The following is a 24,828-nucleotide window of genomic DNA, read 5'->3' as shown; positions in this document are numbered from 1 at the left end:
AGGAGTGAACTTCACTCCTTCTGAAAGATGGCTACAGGGTCAGCTGAAACTTGAGTTGGGGTAGGGAGACAGGAAGGGGATGGCAGGGCATAACACCTCTGAACGATTTGCAGTATCCTCTAATCTGAAGTAATGGACTCAAGCATGGGAGAGAAATATCAGGGCGGCTGAAAGGCAGTTGCAATATGCTCGAATTAGCAATCTCACTAGAAACCCCTAGCAGCAATGTTTAGCACGAACAATATAATCCCCCTAAACTTCCTCCTACAAACAACGTATGCGCAATTTATTCCCTAACTAATTCTGAGTAAATTGAGACAAGTTTCAGGCTATCAAGCGTGTTGAAGTCTCTTGTGAATTGATAACATCTCCTGTGTTATAATTTATTATGTGGAAATGGAATGTAAACGTGCATTGCCCTCGTGTCCTCGTACGGGTATAAAAACGCCTGGGGTGCCCCTGAGCATTGCAAACTTGGACTCATATTTACTCGTAGGCCTGAACGGGTTATATTTTTGACTGTATGCAGGATGTGAATATTCACGTAAGAATGTGGAAATGCCCCACAATTCAGAAGTTAGTAGATGTTCACCATCTTTCGAGGCACCCTTTCTCCCGCACCAACCAAGAAAGCCGATTTGTTTAGATGTAATATTACACCGTGCTTGCGTAATGTTACGCGTGAGTAAATTGCACTGCAAGTTTAAGTTAATATTTTCTGAATGCAAAACACGAATGTGTGCGTTGCATACCAAAGTCCAACTTGGGTACACAACTCATTTCATAAATCGGACCATAAATGCACGAGCCGCATAAATAGCATTTTTGCAGACGAGAACTGAGCCTGAGTGGACGAAGAGGATACAATCAGTCTGAATTCTGGAGCAACAGAAGCATATGTTGCTGCCCTCAACTGCAATATGCATATTGCGGAAACGATGACAAACTACAGCGTGAAAGCACTGGACACTTGCAAAGCAATGGCTAGATTAGTAAACGGGGTTCGTCCACTCCCATCAGTTACTCATGCTCATGCTAACCGTGCTTTGTTGGAAGGCATAGTCACACCTTTCTGCTCCAAACACACGCGGTTCACTATAATAGGTACTGGGACACGACACAAACTGTCATAATCTGTTCTGTCGTGATTAACATTTAAGATTTATAGTTCTAGCCTCGTTGATCATCTGAATAGTAAAATCCATTTAGGTTTTCGGGACAAATATGTATTGTATTGATGCTTAAACAGTACGTTAATAATCTCGAATTGAAAATGTATTAAAGAAATTAGGGCCTGTTTAGAGTTTGAAGAACACAGGAAATTTGCCAAAATGCAGCGAATGTCTAGCGTTTTCTATTTAAAATGTATTTTCCCTCTGAAATGTAAGCAGGGCCGACGGAGTATCAGCTGCTTTTAGGCAGATATCCCGCATCAGCCAGACTCTAAATAAAGCCCTTACTCTCCTACATACTTAATGTGAATATCTAGAAAAGCTGATTATATCATATTCCCACTTAATGGGTCACTGAGCAAAGCCCTAATGATTTATTTGAGCTAAATACTACCAGAATATGGCTGTGGCAGTCCTGCAATCAAAACAGGCACTTGACCTTACCCCCTGATCTGCATATACATATATCATATTTCACTTGAATGAGGATAGAATATGTTTATACATATGAAAAAAAACCATAATTCTCCAGCATGTCAAATGCATATTTAAATTGAAGGTGATCCTCTGTGCTCACCTGCTGAAAGTCTGCAGAACTATAGCCTAATGTGGTGTAACAGCATCCTCATGAAAAAATGGGATGATTGTGTCCATTAACAAAGAGGGCAACATGGATGACCTGAGATGTTACAAATGTATAATCACAAGCTAGACCTAAAGGATACCAACACAGAATTGATGATAAAGATTATGAAGCACCACTATCAATATCTTTAATCTACATATACTTACCTCCTTTATGCATCTATATACTTTCAATGTACTCATGGATCTATATATTTATCACTTTTTCTGACCCATCTCAAACTTCTTTCTACTACTCTTTCCAATGCACTACCCACTCTCTTACCCTATACATCTATCAACATATCCTCTACATTCACTCTTTCTTTTATCCCAAACCCCATACTACTACTATGATTCCCAAAATAACCATTTCTAGTCTCTCTCCTACTCTACCCCTCCTTGCATCATCTGACACCTCTTTTACTATACTGATCCCCCAACAAAAACCTTTCTAAACTCTTCCCTCGGACTCTTCCCCTCCAAAACCCCTTTTACTAATCCAAAAGGCCCCTCCTACTGCTATGACCTAAAAACAACAACAACAACAAATATCCAAATCCTACACTCTTCTATCCCTCCACTATCATGTTCACTTCTCAAATTCAATATTCCATTATACTATTTCACCAATAATTCTTTATGGGTTCTAGAGTAGCGTGCTACTCGCCAATAAAGCATTACAACACCCCATCAGGTTTACAAGCGCTATATAAATGCAAACCTTTTTCTCTTTTCTACCCCTCCCCAACCCTTCTCAATCCAAATAACTGACTAACATATCCACCACTCAAATTCCTTTTAGTTTCACCATACTAATTCAACACTAATCCTGATGGGTTCCGGAGTAGCGTGCTACTCGCCAAAAAAGCGCTTCAAAACCCCATCAGGTGTCGCAAGCCCTATATAGATACCAACCTCTTTCCCTCTTCTATCCTACCACCTACCCTTCTCTATCCAAATAACTGAATAACATATTCACCACTCAAATTACTTCATATTTCACTATACAAATTTTCAACACTAATCCTTTATGGGTCCCGGAGTAGTGTGCTACTCGCCAGAAAAGCGCTCAAACACCCATCAGGGGTAACAGGTGCTATATGAATGCAAACCTTTCTTCCCCTTCTTACCCTCCACTATCCTTCTCACTCCAAATAACTGACTAATATCCACCACTCAAATTACTTTCATATTTCACCATACTAATTCACCACTAATCCTTTATGGGTTTCCGGAGTAGCGTGCTTCAACACCCCATCAGGGGTAACAAGCGCTATATAAATACAAACCTTTTTTTTTTCTCTTCTATCCTTCTGCTATCCTTCCAAATCCAAATAACTGACTAACCTATCCACCACTGAAAATGTACTTCCATGTTTCACTATACTAATGCAACACTAATCCTCTATGGGTCCCAGAGTAGTGTGCTACTCGCTGAAAAAGCACCTCGACGCCTCGTCAGGGGTAGTAAGCACTATATAAATGCAATTACAATACAATACAATACTATACATATGCAATGACTGGATAGGGATTAATTACATTTTGGAATATACAATTAGATTTTATACCTGGCAAATTCAAGTCGACTCTGGATTTCTATTTGCCTACACTGACCATCGAACTTAGAATTGCAACAGGGCTTTTAACGGCATAGTTTCTTAACATTAAATTCCTTTTCGTATTTTGAGGGCAGCTGGGTAGGGGTAAAATGAGTCACACTCTCTGCCAAGTATACTTAATATCGGCAGACTCAGTCAAGATCATTTCTTTCACCACATTTGGCTTACTATTAACAAGTGGATTCCATGTTCATACTTACCTAAAGTGTCACAGTGGTTATGAGCTCTACAAATATCCTGCCTGAAAAGAAAACGGACTTGATGAGGTTACATTAATTAGCATGTGAAGTACATGTGATAAAACATCAAAATAAAAAAAGGGATTACGAAAACACCGGGGAGAGAATATCGATTGTTGATTTCAGACCGCTTTCCCTGATGTTCTTTTGGGCAAGTACCAAAATAGTGCAATGGTGAAAATAGAGATGGTGCATTGGAAACATAATGTTATAAAAATTAAAGAAAACCATGACCTAGTAGAAGTTGAATACCATAATGGCGAGCACTTCTAGGCTCTGATTCATGGCCGATTACAACCACTCGCTCAGCTGGGTGCTGAAGAAATAAGGTCGTCCAACCAGGAACGACTTTATTAGAAGGGGCCCTGGATTATGATAAACTGCAGTGGCGGAACTACCGATCTGAGCTGTAGGACAACACGCTTTACTCAATTATACCCCCCCCCCCCCACACACACCCCCATCCTCCAACTGCCACCCAAGGCCACAATGGGCACCCGCTTTCCTGGCTCCGCATCAGCTTTCAATTGTCTTATGATGTTTAAGAACGTATCAACAATTAAATAGACATACTCTAGACAATGTGCAATAATGTGCATGCTGCTGCTAAGGACAAGGCTGGATGGATGCCAAAATATACTCCTGGAAATCATTGTTTTGCAATATAAAAAACGAATGCTTGGAACTCCTTTCACTGACTTAAAAACATTAGAATGCCAGTCACTGCAGAGGTTAAACTACATAAAAAAAAAATCTGTAATAAAAAAAGGAAAGGAACTGCATATTGAGAAACGTAGGCAACATTAACATAATTAAGGTTTATTCACTAACCAGAGAGCATTTAATTTGAGCAGCAGTCAAGGGAGGGTTATCTACAGGGCAACACAACCCTGCATACATATAAAGGAGGTAATTCACAAAGGTGTGCAAATCCAAACAGAAAGCGCAAATTCGGTGGGGGAGGGGGGGCACAATTCATCAAGGCCACATTCGTGCGAGCAAATGACAGTGCACACATGGCGATGCAAAGAGATCATGGCCACTGCATTAGTAAAGTGAGGGGGGTGGCTAATGGGCCTGTCTGTTGAATTTCTCTGTGCATCCCTAGTTCATAAAGGAATGCACACACACACCTCCTTCATAAGCAAAGGACCTCTCAGATGCAGGACAAGTGAAAGGAAATGTCAGATACCAACCTACATCATTGGTTGGCACAATATGGCTGTGTTAAAGCTTTGCATGAGCATAGTCAACTGGCTTTCCTTTCCCAACGCTTTAATAGGGCTGGAAATGAGAAAATCATTTCAGACAGTTTGGTGCATCTGCCCTTCGGCTAACAGGAACCTATCAATGGCTGAGTAAAAAGCACATTCCCTAGTCATTCACTGAAGACTGGGCTGCAGAGCACTTGCACTAGCAGTGAAAATCTGCCCTGCCACAATACTCGGATCGCATTTACTAATCAGGGGTCTGCATGCTGTGAAGGCTTCTTCTAAGCTTTAGCAGGCACAATTTGCACCGAGGAGTGCAACAACGCATTTACACGAATGAGGCAAAATCGGTGTATTTGACTTTGGTTGCAGCTGTCTTTTCATTTTCAATTACATTAGCCAATTACAGTTCGGTAGCTCATAAACGATTACAACGGCAGTATCAGCAAATGCCATTATATATGCATTAGACTTCTGAACTTCCAATAACAAGATGCTAAGAGAAATATCAATATACCTGGTAACCAGAACAGCTGTGTCATGATGAGATTGGTGATTGTCATCAGGGGTGTTCTGAGTTTGTTGCCAGATGCAAAAGTTTTTCAAAGTTGTTTGGGCATTATACGATATTGTGGGGCCATCCTAACAAAAAATATACACCGAGTGCATTTTAGTAGTTAAATCAACAATAGCATACAGGTTAAAACTATTTTTTTTAAAGAAATAATTACCTGTTCGTTTTGGACAACAAGTAATTTAACAATTACAATATTAATTAAGTTTCCAATGCTTGGGTCCTTGTAGATGGAAGCTACCTGTATTAACAAGAAATATGTACAATTAATGATTGTGTTGAGCAGACAACAGATTATTCATAAATGCATTATCTTTCAAATCATTTTTCAGCAGTTTACACACCATTCTCCAAATATCATTATTTCATTATTGCAATCTCGAAAACTATAAGAAATTGGGTTACTGGTCGGGATGGGGTGTAAAATCCTACTCAAGCAGGAGCCACAATCCTTATCAGGGTGAGGCACATGCAAACCCCAAATTAACCTGTGCTCAAACCTCTGGTAGCTTGCCACAGAGCAGTCAGGTTTAACTTGGAGGCATTGTGTAAAGAATGTATGCAGCACTTCAAACAGTAATAAAGTGAAAACACAACAGAAGAAAAATCCCACACTAATTTAGAAAAATAGCATAAGATCATAACAACATAAATCTAGTCAGTAGAACCGGAGATAGGCAATTGTAAATATGTAAGTGAAAATAGAACTAAAAAGTAGAAAGCACCAACTGTAGAAATCTGGTCACGCTGCACCATGACAAAGTCACAAATTCAGTTTGGCTCCATTGGAGCGCGTGCCGGCTACAGAGAGCCAGTTAGGGCCTCTAAACAAGAGTACCTAAAATCCTGGTTTTAAAAGGTTGTGTAGTTCCACGTCGAGGATGTGTTGTGCAACTGAGGCAAAGTGGGGTCCAGGTTGGAGATGCATCACACAGCATTGGTACCCAGGATTTACAAGGTTGTGTTGCGAGGCCCGCGTCTTCATCGAGCTGGCCGTCAAAGAAGGGACTTGCGATGCAAAGTTCTCTTTAGAGGATGCATCGTGCACCAGCTCGTTCTGAGGAAGATGCAAAGTTTCTGATGCAGAGTCCTGCATCATCGGCGAGGATGGTGTCGACAAGGGGCTTGCGATGCAAAGGCCTGCATCAAGGATGCGTCATGGATGGCTGCGGGAGGCGATGCGAAGTCCCTGCATCTGCATAATTCACACAGCAGAGGTGATGTGTCGGTTCTGCTCAGGTTTATGCCACGCAACAGAGGAGATGCGTCAATCCTACTGAAACCACAGATTGGTCGGCAAAGCACAATAAGGCCCACTTCTAAGAGTTCAGGACTGGGGAGGCACCACTTGGCAGGGTAGAACTCAAAGAGTCCAGGTGCTGGGTTCAAGGTTGTTGGAGCATTCTGCCCCAGAGGCTCTAGTTAAGAGGACAGCCAATTAGCCCTTGCAGTCACTTTGGTGGTTCTAGGTTCAACAGATGCAAGTTGTCCTCCTTACCCTGGCATGAGGGCAGGAGGTCAGCACAGCAAGGCAGCAGCCCTTCAGTGCTGCAGTTCAGCAGAGGGGTAATCCTTTCAGCAGCAAAGCAGTCCTTCTTTCTGGCAGAGTCCACATGCCCAGAAGTGTACTGAAGAGCTGGCGTCTGAGGTCCAACATTTATTCCTGGTGCCTACTTTGAAGTGGAGGAAGCTTCTAGAGGATTCCCCCCCAACCCCCGGTATCAGACATCCCCTTCATCCCGGTCCAGGCCCAAGCTTGTCTGGGGTCATAAAAGACCAGTTTCAAACCCTTTGCGATTGTGCTCAGGCTGAGCCTTTGTGATGTGTAAATGAGGTACGTGATAGCTGCACCTCCTTGTTAACTCGGACTCACCCTCTTCCCTATGTTTCATTGTCCAGCCAACATCTATCTTTCCCTCGTTTCACTGCATGGGACCAAACACAAAGACCAATTAATTGCCAGCTGTACCTGGTAATGTGACCCTGAATCCAGCTGCAGGCACCAAATGGCTAGGACAAAAAAATGCCAACTTTCTAAAAGTGCAAAAACAACAATTGATGGACAGAATGCCGAACAATGTCACACATTCACCCCCGTACAAAGTTCTGGGCCTAAATCTATCGTTTTTTTTGCTCACCATGCTATTCCAGTTCGGACCCAGCCATATGCAAATCAGTCTTGACCCTGCGCCCAATGGGAACAGTCCAGCCCGAACTGCCAGGCCAAGTCCTCCCTGGACTGGAAACAAGCATTTTAGGACCGGTTTCGGGCTTTCAGCCCTCATCAGCCAGAATAGCTTGACTCCAGTGGCATGGAGAGCATGGGATCCACGTCTGGGCATATCTGTCCCACTCGAGGTGACAAATGCAAAACCAACAACTGATGGACAGGATGCAGAACAATGTCATACATTCACCCCAGTACAAAGGTCTGGGCCTAAATCCATCGTTTTTTTGCTAACCATGCCATTGCAGTTTGGACCCAGCCATATGCAATTCAGTCTTGACCCTGCGCCCAATGGGAACAGTCCAGCCCGAACTGCCAGGCCAGGTCTTTCCTGGACCGGAAACAAGCATTCTAGGACTGGTTTCGGGCTTTCAGCCCTCATCAGCCAGAATAGCTTGTCTCCAGTGGCATGGAGAGCACGGGACCCATGTCTGGGCATACCCTTCCCACTCGGGGTGACTAATGCAAAATCTAAAAGTGGCATTTGCAGAATTCTGACAAAAAGCTGCCTTTACCATTAAAGAGGGCTTTTTCATTACAATTCTTTAGACACCAACCTCGACCTCTCGACTTTCGCCCAATTGGAAATTACAGCCTATTTAATGTAATAAGGTAACTCCAATGTTAGCGTATGGGAGAGTAAGGCCTACTTTTAAAGTACACTGCACCCTGCCCTCTGGGCTGCTTAGGGCCTACCCTAGGGGTGGCTTATATGTATTTAAAAGGAAGGTTTGGGCCGGGCAAAAGGTTAACTTTGACAGGTCGACATGGCAGTTTACAACTAAAAACACAGGCTGTAACAGCAGGCTTGAAACATGTTTACATGGCTGCTTAAGTGGGTGGCACAATCAGTGCTGCAGGCCCACTAGTAGCATTAAATTTATAGGCCCTGTGTACATGTAGTACCACTTTACAAGGGACTAACAAGTACATTAAATAGATCAATAGGGTTAAAGTCCAGTTTACCATGCTTTAAAGAAGAGAGCACAAGCACTTTAGCATTGGTTGGCATTGGTAAAGTGTGCAGAGACTTAAACGCCAAAATAAACTGGTTCAGAAAACAGGAGGGTAAGGACAAACTGTTTGGGATGACCCTGCAGAAAGGGCAAAGTCCAACACAACCCCCCTTCAGCTAAAAGCAAGGGTAGACCAGTCAATAACTTGATGGGATTCATGCTTGGCGATAGAACATAGACAAAGGACCTGTTATGCAGGTACACTTGTCAGTTCTATCCCTCTCTAAACCAGGGGCGTAACACAGGCCCCCACAGCCCCCGTGATGCGTGGGGGCCCAAGGCTGCAGGGGCCCCCTCAGCATGGAACTCAAGCCTGTGCGCTCCAGATTAAATCCAGAGTGGGGGGCCCCTTTGTGTACATTGCAGGGGGGGCCCCTTAAATTTTCATTACGCCACTGCTCTAAACTCAGTTGGATCCCTCTGTCTACACTCTCCTGAGCCACTGAACTGACCCATGGGAAACCCTTCTACTCATCTGTGGACCCCACTTGTGAAGCACCTAACCTGACCTTGCTCACAGATGCATCCCAGTAGGTAGACAGTGCTGCCATGGCCAACAAATGTTGACTCCAACCCAAGGAAAGCTCTGCCCATAAGGACAGCAACCAACAGAGGCCACTGACAGCTGTCAGTGTCAAGAGCAAGGCCCCAGTCCATCCAGCGTTATCTGACCTCTGAAGTTTCTCAAAGTTCGGGGCAACAACCCCAGGTGTTAGGCACCCATCTTCCATTCTCTATCCCACCACTCCTGGAGTGTTAGCCTTGGACTGGCCACTCAGCCCAGGTTCTGTACCAGGAGGCTGAACAGGTGCCTGACGAGCCAGGAGTTCCAGGGTGGGAACCACCACCCCCATTTAGACACTCTGGCTGTGGCATGAAGGGGTCTGCTTGGTACAGGTCCCCGGCCCTCTGTCTCTGTGACAGTGCATGGAGCATCTCCTGGTCATAAGTGGTCTCACCAGGGCCAGTCATGGGGTGCTCTGTTCTCAGAGCTGGCATCCCCTGACCCACTGGTCCTCCCACTACAGACTGTTGGCACCTTCTGCCCCTCCCTCTGGGCCTCCGTACTCTACCTTTGGGAGTGGTACTCCCAGAAAACTGAACAGTCGAGGTACCTGGGGCGGCAGCCTTACCCAGTTCTCTTGACACCGGGGCAACTCAGTTGGAGTTTATGGGCATCTGGGGACTGACTATGACCCGCCTCTACATCACCTCACTGCCTGACTCCAGGGATACCAGGGACATAGGGCCGAAAAAGACCTCCCCCTGGGCCGATGTCACCCTACACATCTGGACAGTATACTACTCTGGGGAAAGTGATAACTTCCACCCTCAGGAATCACCAGTCTACCCCCTAGTCCACCTCTCAACTAAAGGAGATTAGGGCATAGTCTACCTTGTGCCCCTGGTGACTACTTATTCCTCAAACCATATTGCCTGCCCATGTAGAACAATCTAAGAACCAGGGTTTTGAATAAACCACCCTGGATCACCACCTACAAGAACTCCCTTCCTGTTTCGCAGAAGGGGAATAGGAACCCTTTCCACCCACCTTATTTTTGGGACTTGCCTTTGTCTCCTTTGATCTTTCTGAGCCTGAACCACCCTTCTTGGGGTCACTCCTAGGTATCTTCTTATGGACCCTGGTGCTGAGCCAGAGGTCTGCCTTCTCAGCAAGCTCCCTGGGACCACCAGTGAGGTTACTATCAATCTGTTGTTGGTGCAAATATGCAAAACAAGCACTGAACATGTCCTCTCCAGCAATCAAATTGTACAGCCCCTGGTAATCCTTTACTTCACTGCCCTTCACCCAACCATCCAGTGCCTTGCAAAAGGAATCTATACATTCTTGCCTATCCCTTGACAACAACCATGTTACTTTTGTTAAACGTTTCTGCAAGCTGAGCACCAACATTTGCACTCCATTATTTAGATTAGTTAGAAACAAAAATTACCAAAATCCATTTGGGTTTAATGGGGTATGTAGAGCCAATAATGTGAGGCTCAGAAAATAATTGAAAACAGACCTAGGAACAGAGAAGCAATAATAAATTGAAGGAGAGAATATAAGAAGGCTTTTAAAAAGAGAAAGGAGGATTTATGGACAGAGATGGGAAACCTTTATCTATAATTGTAAACTAAAAGATACCCAGGCTTTCTGGAAGTTAGTTAATGCTAAGTTATTTCACGGTGTGTTTGAATATTGGCCCAGAAGAGTGGGTAAAATAATTTTTTACAAACTATTGCCCTGCTGATTGTGGCCCATAGGTAAGAAATGATGAAAGCCCACTGACTTGTGCTATCACCGGAGTCCTTACTCTGATATTAGCAGTTCGATCATCCTGATTATCTTCACCTGTTAGCACAACTGAAAGTTGCAGATTCAGGGATGACTGAAGGTCACCAAGGAGCCGAGAGTAGACTGCAGTTAGTTAAGGGAGGAATTTACTCATGAGAAAGGACTTAGCCTCTTTTTTGAATCACGAGACAGAGGAGATTCCTCTGATATTTGGTGGAAGCACATTCCAAATTCTTAGTGCAGCTCCAGAGAATGCTCTATTGTAAGTTTTCATCATACGGAAAAATGCTGGTTTCAGTAGAAAATCTGCAGAGCAATCGAAGATCTAAAGCCTCCTGAAATCGTAATTTTCTGGGCAAGGTAAAGTGGTGTTTTGTAGTGTAGAGCTTTGTGTGTATTACACGCCATCTTTAGCAGAATTATTGGCTCATACAGTAGCCATTTGAGCACTTTCAGGTGTGGAGTAATGTGGTCAAATTTTCTTGTACCCGTTAACAGTCTAGCCATAGCATTGAGGCAGGCTTTTAGTGGAGCAGTTGAAATCTTTGGAAGCCCTGCTAGAGTTTTGCATCCAGACTCAATCCTTGAGATAACCAAAGCTTGGACTGCAGTCTTAAGGTCAGCAGTGTCAGTGAACGGTTTCAATTTTCTGAGATAGCTCAGATGGAATTGGGCATTTTTTGCCATAGTGTTGATGTGTGCTTGCATGTTTAAATCCTTATCCAGCGTGATTCCAAGAGACTTGGTAGAATCAACTAGAATTGGAATACCGTTTAGCACTGTGATCAATTTGGTCCATTCCTTGATCAACGTGGAGGATTTAGGAAGGATATCAGAAGGCATTCTGTTTTCTGCGAGTTGAGTTTAAGATGGTTACTAGATAGCCAGTGAACGGTCTTTTGTAGGGCTTGGTTCATTATGTTGATCTGTTCCAGCGATGTGATCTTCATATGCAGCTGAGTGTCATCTGCATACAAGTGGAAGGAGATACTAGCCTGCTGCAGTACTTCAGTGAGTGGCTCAATGTACAGATTGAATAGGGATGGGGACAGAGTCGAACCTTGACGAACTCCAATATGACTCGGGGATGGAAGGGATAGATTGTGGTTCACCAAGAATCTTTGCGATCTGATCTCTAAGAAGGAATGAAACCATTTTAGGACAGTACCCGAAAAACCCATCCTATTCTCCAATCGGTCTAATAATTTGCCATGGTTTACAGTGTCAAATGCTGATGATAGGTCGAGGAGGAGTAATAGACAGGTTTCTTTGCGGTCTAGAGCAAGTAGAGCATCATCAACTATGTGCAGAATTGCTGTTTTTGTGCTGTGATCTGGTCTAAAGCCTGACTGGCAGTCGTTTAGTAGCTTATATTCTGTGATGTGAAGGTTCAGTTGTTGTTGAGCACATTTTTCCAAAACCTTGGCCAGTAAAGGAATGTTTGTTACCGGCCTAAAGTTGTTTGGGTCCGAGGGGTTCTCTGTAGTTTTTTTAGTAGATGGATGACCTGGCCCGTTTTTAGGCGGAAAGGAACCTTGGGAAAGCGAGGCATTAATTATTTTAGTCCTACTAGGGATGACTATGTGGTTGACCGTAGGCCAACATTTTGCAGGAAGAGGATCATTGTGATGGTTGTTCGGTTTTAAGGACAATAAGGTTTTAGCAATGTCTTACTGATCATATAGTTTGAAGGTTGACCAATTAGCACTATTTTTGGGCACTATTTGTGCAGGCTGGGCTGGCTGCTTCACTTGGTACTCTTTTGAGTCACAAATTTATCAGCAGTATCCTGGAGTTCTCTCTCCAGGGAGCTAGCTTTGGTTGTAAAAATGCTGAGAAGTCTTCACAGCTCAGAACTAATTGAGCTGTTAGCTAAGCGGATTTGGCCAATTTGTTCGATTGATCCTTTAGTAAATCGAAGAGTTTTCTCGGTCTGCCTTATCAAGTTCATTTCCAAAAAAGTATTTTTTTTACTGATGTACGCTTTTATTGTAGACTTTCCTGATCTTTCTTAGCTGATTTAGATGTGGGGATGATGGTAGCGGTCTCTAAATCCTTTCTGTTAGTCTGAGTTTCCGTCTTTCTTCATTCAGAGTGCCCTTGAACCAAGGGTTTTTATCTTTAGCTTGAAATCTTTTGAGTTTTAAAGGGGCTGTTATTGATTATTTTAGACATCGCTGTAATGATCCATTAGCTCGCTGACGTCCACCAATTCAGGAGGAGGTTGAAGTTTGTTCTCGCAACTTGCTGTTGGCATCTCCATGTTCTGGCCTTTAGTATCTCTAACCCATTGCTTAGGTTTGACTGATTGATGGATGGGGTCCCTATGGATTTTTTTAAAAAGAAAAACCTCCTTACAAATACCATCAACGCTGCGTGCAAAGTTGGCATTCGGTGCTCTTGGCATTCATCAATAATTGTACCAGTCTTTAAAAAAGGGGAATATTCAGGAGTCAAAATGCTCTCACCCATTTCCCTAATAGATTCCAAGGTGAAAATTATTGTTAGAATTGTCTTGGATAGGCTGTTGCTTTAGACCACAGAAAAAAAAACATCTTGTCTTTGGCCCATTATGGTTTCAGGAAAGCTCCTGGAACACTTGAACACTGCTTACATTTGCACTTGTTAGTGAGCAAATATATAATTGCAAAACAGAGTTCACTTCATTTAGCAATCATGGGCCTATCCTGCCCATTTGAGAGTGTTAACAGATCCAAATTGTGGGATATTCTAACAGTTGTGAGTCTTGAAGCTAGGCTGGTAGATTTTCTGAGCGCATTACATACTGACCTTATTGCCTCGGTGAGATATGAGGACGGGGATCAATGTGTAGACTCATTCCTTCTAAGACAGGGTGTGCGCCAGGGAGGGGTACTAGCACTAATTATGCCCTTCCTTGATGTGAAAGGGCTAGAATCTGTTCTGGTTAAGAAGGGGCTGGATATCCCTGTGGTAGACAAAAAGCCCATTCTCATGATCTTGTACGCTGACGATGCTGTCTTGCTTGCAAGAACAGCAAATGGAATGGTGCTTGATACTTTTGTAGATTGCATGAAATGTCTAAATCTGGAGACAAATTACTCTTAAACCTTTATCATGGTCTGCAGTCCTAAAAATTAGAAGACTCGTATAAACAACAAGGATAGGTCTACTGAGAAAGTAAATCAGTTCCCTAATCTAGAGATGATGTTTAATCACTCCTGTACTTAGGCTCCCTGTATTATGAATAGGAAAAATCGCTTTTTGAATCGGTTGGTACTATCTTCTCCCTCATTTCCACTATAGGAAAAAGCATATTAGTCCATTGTTGGGGATTTATAAGAGAAAATATATCCCCGTTTTAACATATGGTGCAGGTAATTGGGGGTACAAGAACGCGGGAAGATTCCAAGTTGAAGAGAACAGTGTGTGCCGACGTATCCTGGGTGTACAGTGCAGTAATTTGCATTTTGCGATAGGACTGGAAAATTTTGAGGACCTAGCTCCTTTGTAATTGTGCTGCTCGATTTGGAGCAGCAAGCAGTAATAAACATATCATAAAAGACAATCTTCCATGTAACTATGGTGATAGAATACCATGGCTCCATTATATTATGGTCTTTACCATTGCCCTTGGTGGTTGTTCTATATTTGTAAGCTCTATCAATCTGAGAAAGAAGGGTAAAGGGTGGTTCGGAGAGCATTTTATGTCTGAAAGGAGGGCCTGAGGGAGGGAACGGAATTAAATAAACCATTTGTAAGATAACAGTGTGTGATTCAAACAACGCTGGCCGTGGAGCCTCATCTGGATTTGGTCAGAAACATAGGAATGGATATTTTTGACCTGGTTCAGGTTGGATGCCATCAGGTGGACACATTGTTTACCCGATGAACAATTTAAGACTTCTAGTATCTGCACCTATCCATGTGATGAGGTTTCCCCTCAGTCTTTATAGCAAATGTTATCAGCTCTACACAAAAAGATTTTTAGCATCCCTCTTTGCGTAAACTTCAGTTTACTAGGTGCAGACTGGCTTTGACATACGACAACTTAACTGTCCTGAGGTATGTTCAGCTGTAGGCTTATTTTAAATATGTGCTGTATGGTTTCGTAACTCTATGACTTTTTAATATGGTTTTATATATTGGCAAACACATAAGGGTAAATGTCATTATATGTGTTCTTTTGTATTGCTTGGTTTATGGTATTTCCTATATGAATTATTGGTATGTCCTTTGTGTACCATTTTTAATGGTGGTTATAAAAAAAAATTCATTAGCGACATCTGTTTGTTTTAATTGTTGTTTGCCTTTATGTATCTGCAATCTTTTATGTGATCTAATAAATAATAATTGATTGATAGTAGAATTAAATTCAGAGCTTGCTCCCAACCATTCCTAGAATATCACTATATCTGGGGGCTTGCGCCAACTAGAAATCAGAACACTCCTGGAATTGGAGAAGACAAGAAGAAGGATGTAGGTTGGCAAGACATTTGCCATTGGCATCTAGCCAATGGCAAAAGACTTACCATCCTACAATTTCTGTGAAAAAGGAGCAATATTATTTCACACTTGAATATATAAAATGCAGAAGATATTCAAATTCAGATTCTTCCTTCAAAGGTCTAAACAAACACTTTATGAGACATCCTCTCTACCATTAAGACTTGTGTAGTCACCATATGTGTAATATCTCTTATTTAGTAAACTCCATTTATGTAATAATCCACATACAATCCAAGGAGTTTCATTAGTTTAAGGACACATTTTTCTCAATAAGAGTGGACATCAGAAAATGGCATTTAAGCAGCTAAACTAAAGATTACATTTTATTTGAAAACAATGAAGTAAGTAATCTCCTTAGGTATGATAAACAGTTGAAGAAAAAAAATGTTATACTTACGATAGACATCAGTGTTAAAATATAGTGCTGTAGATTAGTTCCATGATATCCACGCATTCTATTGTCTGCTACGACCATCACTTCAACATATCGAGGATATGACAAAAAACGCTTTGTTCTTCTATGTCTGGATTGCGTTTCATTCATTTTGCCCGTCACATTAATATATGAAGTAGTGTGCTTATTTACAATACTACTTTTTAACGCCACTAGATCTGATAATATACTACTAGGTTTCCATGTTTTCTTCATCTTTCCATGATTGGTTTTTTGGTCTGTAATAAAAACATCACTATGAATACTTTTTTAGACATATCCAAACCGTTTAATATAGTGATACACAGAAAATGATAACAAGTGAAGGCACCAAGTTCAGCCCACCACCTCTATACAACACCACAGATAGTATTTAGTAACAAAATCTACTGTTACATTTCAGTTTGTTTTCAAGGTCATTTCGAATTCTTTTATTGATCCCTGTGAGAATTGGCCTAGTATATGCTGTCCACTAGTTATAGTGGGCACCCTGTACCAGTCCAAACAACCCCTTATTGGTTATAGGTTAAAGACAGCCTTTATTGAAAGCTATCCTAGTGGTAGCAATGGAGAGCAGCCTTCAGGCTAAGTCTTGAAAGAATGTAAAGCAGCTTGTTTTACCAGTCTATAATCTCTTGAGTGCCTAAATGAAAGACAACCACACCAGGTATATATAAAATATAATATATGTATTTATTACTAAACACACCATCCTAGACTCTTTATGAGACTAGAGGTCAAAACACATAAGTTACACTTCAAATATGACAGTAAAATAGCACAAATACACGTCAGGCCCTAGGGGCGAGCCAAATCATATACTAAAATAGTGGTATAAGAACCACGACTTAACCAGACACAAGGCCTAGGAACCACCCAAGGTAGTGACTCAGGGGACCCACGGTGACCGTATGCAGTGTGTGAACACAGCCGCGAGTTCCCGTTAGCTTCTATGGGGAAAGTCGCGGTTAGATTTTTAAAGATTAGGGACACTTAGAAATGAGTTATGCCCAAACCCTTTTGAACTTAGGATGTTCTAGAGCCAACACCCATGGGAGCACCAGAGTACTTGTGTTTCCTCACACAGGGAAGCCGGGTGCATAGGTGTCAAATGGTGTCGGGTCGTGTCGTCGATTTCAATGGGAGCTGGCAAAGAAGTGCTGCTGCCGGGAAGATGCGAAATGTCCGAAAAGATCCAAGCCTGGATCGAAGTCGAGAAGAACCTGAAAGCAGAGGGGACGGAGTCTGGGTCACTTGACAGTGACCAGGAAGGCGATAGGCGGATGCCCACCGATGTCGGGAGATTTCAGGTGAAGAATGTGAAGCTTTAATCTTCAGCCACGAGGACCAGGAGGCGTCGAGGATGTCCAGGAGCTGGACTCGAGCTGTCCCACGAAGGATGTCGAGTGCAACAGCGTCGGTGCCCAAATTGGACACAACAAGCCGTGGCAACAGCAACCCACGCAGAAAGGAGAAAGATGCTTCGGTGCAGACCAGCAAGGTCTGAGCGACTCACCACTTGGTAGGGAGTCGGGGCACGTCTGGAGCAACCAGGGAAGCCCAAGGAAATTCAAAGTTACCCCCTCAAGGACCCACCAGTCAACGGACCAGGGATCGCGAAGGGACCTCGAGAGGAAACACAAAATGGCGGCCCACGGGTCACTCGGGGTGACTAGGCCGACAATCTTCGGTGGATCTTCTGCTCGAGGTGGGGGCTGCAAGTAATCCCAAGCACGACTTCAAGAAACGTCGAGAAGTCAATGCACTTGCACAAGTGCACGGTGACCAGGAGTTCCGGTTCCACGCTACTCACGAGGGCTGCGGGTCTCAGCTTTGCTGGGGACTCAGGTCGGCCTCTGAGATGTCTGGAAATCCTCTTCCTAGACTGCAAATACTTCGGAGTCCGGCGGGAGCTTCGGAAATGCAGACCGTTAAAATGCTTTGTTGGTGCCTGCCAAGCAGGGGAGTCACTCCTTGACCCCAAGGAAGATTTCTTCAGTCCTCTAGTCTTCAGTAGAGCGTCGAAGTTCCAGGATTCGGCTTCAGAGTTTCGTCCAGGGACATCTAAAGTTCTGGTTACAGACGTTCCTTACTTATACCTAAGGAAGGGGTTGGACTAGCTCTAGGGACCCACCTAGGGGAGGGTTTGGAAAGAGGGGTGGCTACACCAGTTTCCTTTGTCCAGTTTCGTGCCAGAGCAGGAGCTGGAAGCCCCTGAACCAGTTTGAGCTGGAATATGCACAGGGACACCAAATGTGCCCCAGTGCAGGACTTCAAAGCACTCGGAGACTGCTGCCACCCAGCCCCAATACACGTAAGCCTGTCTGGGAGGTGGTTATACCTCCCTGTGACAGGCAACCTATTGTCCAGGCCTCCCCTACCGGAGTTTCGGTCAGCAGCAGGAGGCCAGACCCGTGTCAGTGGCTGTAGCATCCATTTTGTGATGCCTGGGCTCTATTAGATTTCTACCAGGTATACCAGTACTACCATGTCTCTCCCTCTAGAAGGGTGGGATCATACTCCCACACCAGTTACTGGTGTGGAGGTATGATTCCAAGGTGTTTGACACCAAACACGACATGTTTCTGTGCAGCCAGTCCAAAGTTAGCATTAACCGTTAAAGTTATAATGCACTTAAGAGTATATGGTCAGGCTACACCATTGACAACCCCGGAGAAGAGATTCCGAAGGATGCAGAGGGGCTCAGCTCATGCCTGGGCAACCTCTCACATATAACCAAACACCCTGCCTTCAGGATTGAGAAGGCCTGCCATAGGGGTGACTGATAGGTTACTATGTGCAGTGATAGGTGAGGTATAGTGAACCTATACCTCAGTAAGGGGTGCATGCACCACCTTACCCAGGCTGCAGTATCAGACCGGTGGTGTCATTTTGCATGGCTTTCCAGGGGTGGCACAATGCATGCTTCAGCCCCTGGTCGGCCTCTGGGGTACCTATGCCCTGGGTACATAGTATACCATATACTAGGGACTCACAAGGGTACCCCAGAATCCAATCTGGAGTGTACCTAAAGTACATGCAATCAATTTAGAGAGGAAGTAGCTAGGCTGGGGCCCTGAATAGCAGGGTCCCAGCCAGACTAAAGTTAAAAAAAACAGTGAAATAACAGCAAAAAGTGGGGGTAAACAAGTGAAGCAGATCCTACTCTTCTACAATCCCTTCCCAGGACTTTTGCAGGAAGGCAAGTAAGTATATACGTCCAGGAACATGCGTACATATACATTCCTTTCCTACACTTTTATTCGTTAATCTCCATTACTCAATTCCCATTCCGGTCACCCTATATTCCATCCCCTCAGGCAAGCCTTTTCCACTTTTCCCTGGTTTTTGAGGTCATATTTGAGGGTAGCCATTATCCCATTTTGGCCCTCTGCTTTATCGCCAATTGAGGTCTCCGTAGCTTCCATTTCTCCACATTTACTTTCTTTCTCTGTGGGGCAGTAGTCTGGCAAAATTCTTGTTTGTCCTACATAGTACTAACCCTGGGCGTAGTTTGCATAGTAGCACTACATGTAGCTACGCGAAGTACACTTTGAACTATGCTCAGCTACTCCTCAAACTGCTAGTGATAGCACTGTGTGCTTATCTGCTGTGAGCAATAATTGCAAACAGCATCTTGCACAGTGCAAGTTATGATAAAATAAGTATTTCTGTCTTTATATGCTAAAATGCATACAGTCATTTCACACTGCTCCCTTCTTCGTGTTCAGTTACTGAATGAATCTCTTCTGGACAAGGGTTACTTTCCTTCCAGTCGGAGAGTGTGGTTTGAAATTCTGCGATTATTCCTCCGTTTCTGCGCCTTAGTACTTTGTTGTCTTTGATGCACCTTCCTTTGGCTGTCGGCTGTTCTTCTTCTTTAAGTTCACCCTATATTATATCAGCTGGGCGTGCAATACGGCTCTTCTAATGTCAGTCGTCCTAGATCTACACCCTGAAAATGATAAATTAGCAAGCAGTGAGAGAAGTGATGATTTTGGGATCCTCCCTAACCTAGGGAGAAAACCAAGCAGATGCCTTGAAAACAAAAAGCACATCTTCTTGAACGATTCGGTGGTGGTCCCATCCTCTTAGGACCACCCCAAGCACAGTTATTGGCAAAAATACAATCTCAACCAAAGGCCCTGCAAAGCATTATGGGACGAGATTAGCAGTGGGCAGTGAATATTATAGTGTCCAATATCAAAATATTTCTACAAAGAGCTGCAGTTCGACTAGTCGTTACTAGATGTCCCTTACGAGTCAAATGCAAAAGCATTGAAATTATTATTACATCAAGCTGCAGTTACCCTCGTCATTACTAGATGTCCCTCACGAGTCAAATGCAAAAGCTTCATGAAAGGGTTTATGGAGGCAGATGTAAAGTTGAGTTCTGTGAATAATCTACTTATTATGTGAACAAGAGGGCAAGGTCTTTTTTCACACATTTTTGTGTGGGAAAGTTGTGGCATCACCGGGCTGACACAAATTTCCTACCACCCAGGGTTCCCCTAGGTCTCCTGATAAAAATGGTGCCTCACTCGTATGGGAGGCACATGTACCCGCGACAGGCAAGGGCCCAAACCTTATTGAGGCGACATCAAAATTGCCTATCACAAAACAACCTGGTTTTGCAGGGGGGGGGGGGGGTCATCTGGGATTTTGGCCCCGTGCTCGTGGGTGAAAGTCCATGCTCTTCTGCAAGGGGACTTTAGAAAGAATCATGTTGTGATTTGAGAAATAATATTAAAAGTGTTCGTGCCTGTATACTAAGCCAAGCAAAATACTTCATGTAAAAAGCTAGAATGGTACATAAAAGTCTACCTGTACGGATGTGCAATTCAAAGTTGGATCCAAATGGCAGATATGTACTCACCATTCTTGAAATCTATTCCCCCTACATGAAACTGGACTCCAGCTATGCTCCCAAAGGTAGCAAAACTGATATATTTTCTAACTGGTGTAGACTATTGGTTAAACACGGATGCATGAATATGATAATTGGGGGCAATTGGAGTATCGTCCACAATTCCATTATTGATAGATCAGGCCTCCAGAAAACAGGTAGGGCTTTGGAGACAAGGGTCCTGAATGACTTGAAGAAAGATCACAACTTACAGGATCCTTGGCATTTGCTGCATCTCAGAGAGCAACAGTATATATTGTAATCTTGTACCCATTGCACTGAAATTAGAATCTATTACTTTTTGGTAGCTGCAGAGGTGAGAGATTATTAATAAAGGCTGATCAAACCATTTTTCTTTTTTAGTTATTTATTATTTTTTAGGGTTAACATAAGATATTTCTAAGGTAAAAGTATCACATATATAATCATAAAGTGAGGTTATTACGCCTATAAGAGTATCAAGAGACTAATCCAAGTGATCAATAACAGAAGAAGGAGATGCAGAAAGAAAGGGAAAGGAAAATAGAAAGAAGAGAAGAAAAGGGAGAACAAAGACTAGTCGGGCGATAAGAACAAATGTTACTTACCTGTAAACTGTGGTTCTCCAGTATTGGTGTCTTTCATAGATTCACATGCTTGAATATTCCCTGTCGTCGAAGTGGGAGTCCCACGGTACATAAAAAGCAATAAGTCTTATGTATATAGATACATACATAAACTATATAAGAATAAAATACATATATAAATAAACTTTATATAGTATAAAATAACATATCAAGTCAAAAGTACCATAGGATAACATTGACACATAGGAAAGCATTGAAAAAGGAATCACTTTACTGACATATCCATGTCGTTTTTATAGTCCAAACTCCAGCCAATCAGGAGCAAGCACCCTCTAGAACCTTCTCCTCAGCGGCTCAGGCCCTCAGATTTTTGGTAGCACAAGAGTGACAAAAGAGTCTAATGAGGAGAAGAGAGCCTCTGAGGGGAGGAGGGTGGGTCGCATGTGAATCTATGAAAGACACCAATACTGGAGAACCACAGTTTACAGGTAAGTAACATTTGTTCTTCTCCAGTATTGGGGTGTCTTTCATAGATTCACATGCTTGAATAGAATAGCGAGCAGTACTCTGCAGCTGGAAGAGGCTGTATCAAACATTGCATGAAATACAATAACATGGCATGAAGAACCAGAAAACTGATAACAACCCAAGGAGGGGGGAAGCAACAGAGGTTCACCTTTATTTGAAGAGGTTGCGAAGAACTGCTAGGCCCACTGCTGTATCTGCTTCGTTGATAGCCTCCAGGCAGTAGTGCCTCGTGAAAGTGTGCCTGCTGGACCACGTAGCTGCTCGGCAGATCTGATGAATGAGCACACCTGCGAATAAGGCAGTGGAGGAGGACATCGCCCTTGTAGAATGCGCCCTCACTCCGGAAGGAAGAGGCTTGCCAGCCTTCTGATGGCAAAAGGATATAGCTGAAGAAATCCAACGTGCAATGGTTGGTTTAGTAACGGAATGTCCTTTGCAGGTTCGCCCATAGGCAATGAACAGTTGATCCGATTGGCGAAAGAGTGCCGTTCTGTTGATATAAAACTTGAGGCACCTCTTTAAGTCCAAAGAAAGTAGACTCTGTTCTGCAGGATATTGCGGATTAGGAATTTTTTTTTTTTAAATCACGGGTTCATTAAGATGAAAGTCAGACGGCACCTTGGGCATGAAAGCTGGATTAGTGCGAAGGATTACAGTCCGATTTAAATTGGAGAAAAGGAGGCTGTATTGTGAAAGTGTGAATGTCACTTACTTGGCGTGAGGAAGTCAGAGCCAGCAGGAGGGCACCTTCCAGGACAAACATTTTAAATCTGTTGAGTGGATTGCCTCAAAGGGCGCCTTCATAAGTTGCGCCAATACGATGTTAAGACGCCATGTGGGCGGAGGGCGCCGAATGGGTGGGAACATGCGGAACAATCCTTTAAAGAATTGCTGAATCACTCTAGATGAGTAGAGGGAGGAAAACGAGAAATTGCTGCCAAAAAGACCTTTAGAGTGGACTGAGACAATCCTGACTGGGCTAGCTGCAAAAAGAAAGGCAGAATCTGTGCCGGAGAGGCGTGCACTGGGTGAATGTTGACAGACGAACACCAATGACAGAAGCGCTTCCACTTTAGTTTGTAGGTCTTTACCGTGGAAGGCGCCCGCGCCTTGGCAAGAACTTCCCTGCAGGCAGGTGAAATATTCAATTGATCAAATTCAAGGTGCTCAGGTTCCAGGCAGACAATTTGAGTGAACTGGGATTCGGATGGCAGATCCGACCGTTGTTCATTGTTAGAAGGTCCGGCCGGGGGCGAAGGAGCATGGGCTCGCATTGAGAGAGGAGCAGTAACTCCGAGAACCATGCCTGCCGAGGCCACCGGGGAGCAATCCGCAGAATGTGGCATGGTTGTCTCTGCATTTTCCACAACACCCGAGGTATCAGAGGGATTGGCGGAAAAGCATAGGCAAATATCTTGCACCAGTTCATCGAAAGGGCATTCCTGCACGACCCTCTGTGGGGAAACCAACTTGCGTAAGACTGGCATTTGCTGTTCTGTGGAGTTGCAAAGAGATCCAGGCCCGTGTGACCCCAAAGGCTGAAGACAAAGTCCATAGTCGGCTGATGCAATTCCCACTCGTGGGTCGATGACGCTGACCGACTGAGTGAATCTGCTAGAATGTTGGAAATGCCTGACAGGTGGACTGCTGTGAGCGTGATTTGATGGAGTATGGCCCAATCCCAGATCTTCTGAGCCAGCTGGGAAAGCAGTGGAGATTTGGTCCCACCCTGCTTGTTTCGATAGTGCATGCTGGTGGTGTTGTCCGTTTGAATGAGCACTGGTTCCCCTTGAAGCTGGAGTCGGAAAGATTTGAGTACAAGGAAGATCGCCATCAATTCTAGCCTGTTGATGTGACAAGAACGTTGGGACAGAGTCCATTTGCCCTTGATGGACAGATCTTGGAGGTGTCCGCCCCACCCCTTCAGGGAGGCATCCGTGGTAAGGACGAGTTCCGGGGCTTTTGTCAGGAAAGAAGTTCCGGCTGCGATGTTGCGAGGTTGTGTCCACCAGTGCAGAGCTTGTACCATGCGAGCAGTTACGAAGATCCGGTCGCTGAAAGAACCGGAGACTTGACGCCACTGTTTGTCTAGTTCTTCTTGAATGGGACGACTCTTCAGTCTGCAATGTGGGATCAAAGAAATGCAGGAGGACGCCATCCCCAGAGAGGACTTCAATATGCGGACTGAAACGGACCGCTTTGATCTGATGTGAGCTGCGAGCTGCAGGATCCGTGTTTGCCGGATGTATGACGTTACAACGCATGCTGTTACAACGCATGCTGTTACAACGAAAGTTTTACAACGCGAGGACATTACAACGCAAGTCTTTACATCGACTTGCACTAGATGGCGTGCTAACATTAAAAAAGTGTAATTTACTATTCTAACTCCAGTCCACGTAACAGTAGGGAAGGTGTTGGGCTAGTAAACGACACTATTTTTAATGTTAGCACGCCATCTAGTGCAAGTCGATGTAAAGACTTGCGTTGTAATGTCCTGCGTTGTCAATGCACTCGCGTTGTAACAGTTTCGTTGTAATGGTAGTGCGTTGTAAAAGTTGCGTTGTAAAGGTTGTTCCCCGTGTTTGCCAGTCGCCGGAGACAAAAGCCATGGCCATGGAGGTATCGATAGTAGTGCCTAGGAACGTTCTGTGAAGAGCTGGCGTGAACTGAGATTTTTGTATGTTGACTGACAGTCCTACAGAGTGGAACATAGTCCGGCAAAACTGAGTATCTAAGGATGCTTGGTGGTAGGACTGAGACTCGATGAGACAAATATGGGAATATTTGAATGCCTTACAAACGCAAATGGGCCACCACCGGGGCAAGGACTTTCGTGAAGACTCGAGGAGCGGAGCGGAGCCCAAAGGGCAGGACTCTGAATTGAAAGTCCCTCTGGCCTACACGGAAGCGTAGATAT

At 43.9% G+C, this 24,828-nt stretch overlaps 1 protein-coding gene across 1 annotated transcript in view; it reads right to left on the bottom strand.

The window, feature by feature from the left end:
* ADAMTS9 (ADAM metallopeptidase with thrombospondin type 1 motif 9) overlaps positions 1–24,828 on the bottom strand; it is an 876,266-nt gene that overhangs the window by 682,896 nt on the left and 168,542 nt on the right. Inside the window, exons 4-7 of the mRNA XM_085624697.1 lie at positions 15,873–16,147; positions 5,603–5,686; positions 5,389–5,513; positions 3,622–3,662 (exon numbers count right to left, since the gene is read on the bottom strand). Of these exons, the coding sequence (XP_085480823.1) occupies positions 3,622–3,662; positions 5,389–5,513; positions 5,603–5,686; positions 15,873–16,147 (525 nt within the window). The remainder of the gene's footprint in view (positions 1–3,621; positions 3,663–5,388; positions 5,514–5,602; positions 5,687–15,872; positions 16,148–24,828) is intronic.

The sequence above is a fragment of the Triturus cristatus genome, chromosome 9 (assembly GCF_964204655.1).
Source record: "Triturus cristatus chromosome 9, aTriCri1.1, whole genome shotgun sequence".
Taxonomy (NCBI): Eukaryota; Metazoa; Chordata; class Amphibia; order Caudata; family Salamandridae; genus Triturus; species Triturus cristatus.
This window is presented reverse-complemented; position numbering and strand designations above follow the sequence as displayed.